General features: G+C 41.9%; 1 protein-coding gene across 1 annotated transcript; it reads right to left on the bottom strand.

The window, feature by feature from the left end:
• Positions 1-36: 36 nt before the first annotated feature.
• On the bottom strand, positions 37-515 carry LOC108632556 (pyruvate carboxylase 1-like). Its single transcript, XM_018037209.2, has one exon. It carries the CDS (start codon positions 477-479, stop codon positions 63-65), a length of 417 nt encoding a protein of 138 aa, XP_017892698.2. The 5' UTR covers positions 480-515; the 3' UTR covers positions 37-62.
• Positions 516-563: the final 48 nt, after the last annotated feature.

The raw sequence follows: 563 nt of genomic DNA on the forward strand, positions 1-563 counted from the left end.
AATTTAAATATTTTGATTGAAGGAATATAATAGAGGATAATGTAATGTGATAACATTTATAATTATTTAATGTGATGAGATTGATTCTTACCAATTAAGGAAGCAACGACGGCTCCCATAGAGGGTTGACTGGTCATCCCTGACATACTGTCCACAGCCACGTCCACGACATCAGCACCGCTCTCGGCACAAGCCAGCATAGAGGCAACTCCAGCTCCAGCTGTATCGTGAGTATGAACGTGAATAGGAACGTCTGGGTGCTTCTGTCTTATAGCGTCGATCAGCATTCGAGCTGCCTTCGGCTTCAGAAGACCCGCCATGTCTTTTATAGAGAGAACGTGGGTGCCGGCTTTTACTAATTCATCAGCCAAGTTCGTATAGTATTTCAAGTCGTATTTCTTTTTCGTCGGGTCGCTGACGTCGCCTGTATACGAAATTGCAGCTTCTACTATTCCTCCGGCTTTTCCGGCTGCGTCCATCCCTGCAAAATATTTGTTTATTTAAACCTGCGTATTTTTATTTTAAAATTAAGTAAAATCGAAATTAAATGCTGAGACGTTTAG

The sequence above is a fragment of the Ceratina calcarata genome, unplaced genomic scaffold (assembly GCF_001652005.2).
Source record: "Ceratina calcarata isolate Rehan_Ccalc_2016 unplaced genomic scaffold, ASM165200v1 scaffold1618, whole genome shotgun sequence".
In the NCBI taxonomy this organism is placed as follows: domain Eukaryota; kingdom Metazoa; phylum Arthropoda; class Insecta; order Hymenoptera; family Apidae; genus Ceratina; species Ceratina calcarata.

Coding starts and splice junctions, on each gene's coding strand:
- LOC108632556 (XM_018037209.2), bottom strand. CDS start 479: ATGGACGCAGCCGGAAAAGCCGGAGGAATAGTAGAAGCTGCAATTTCG.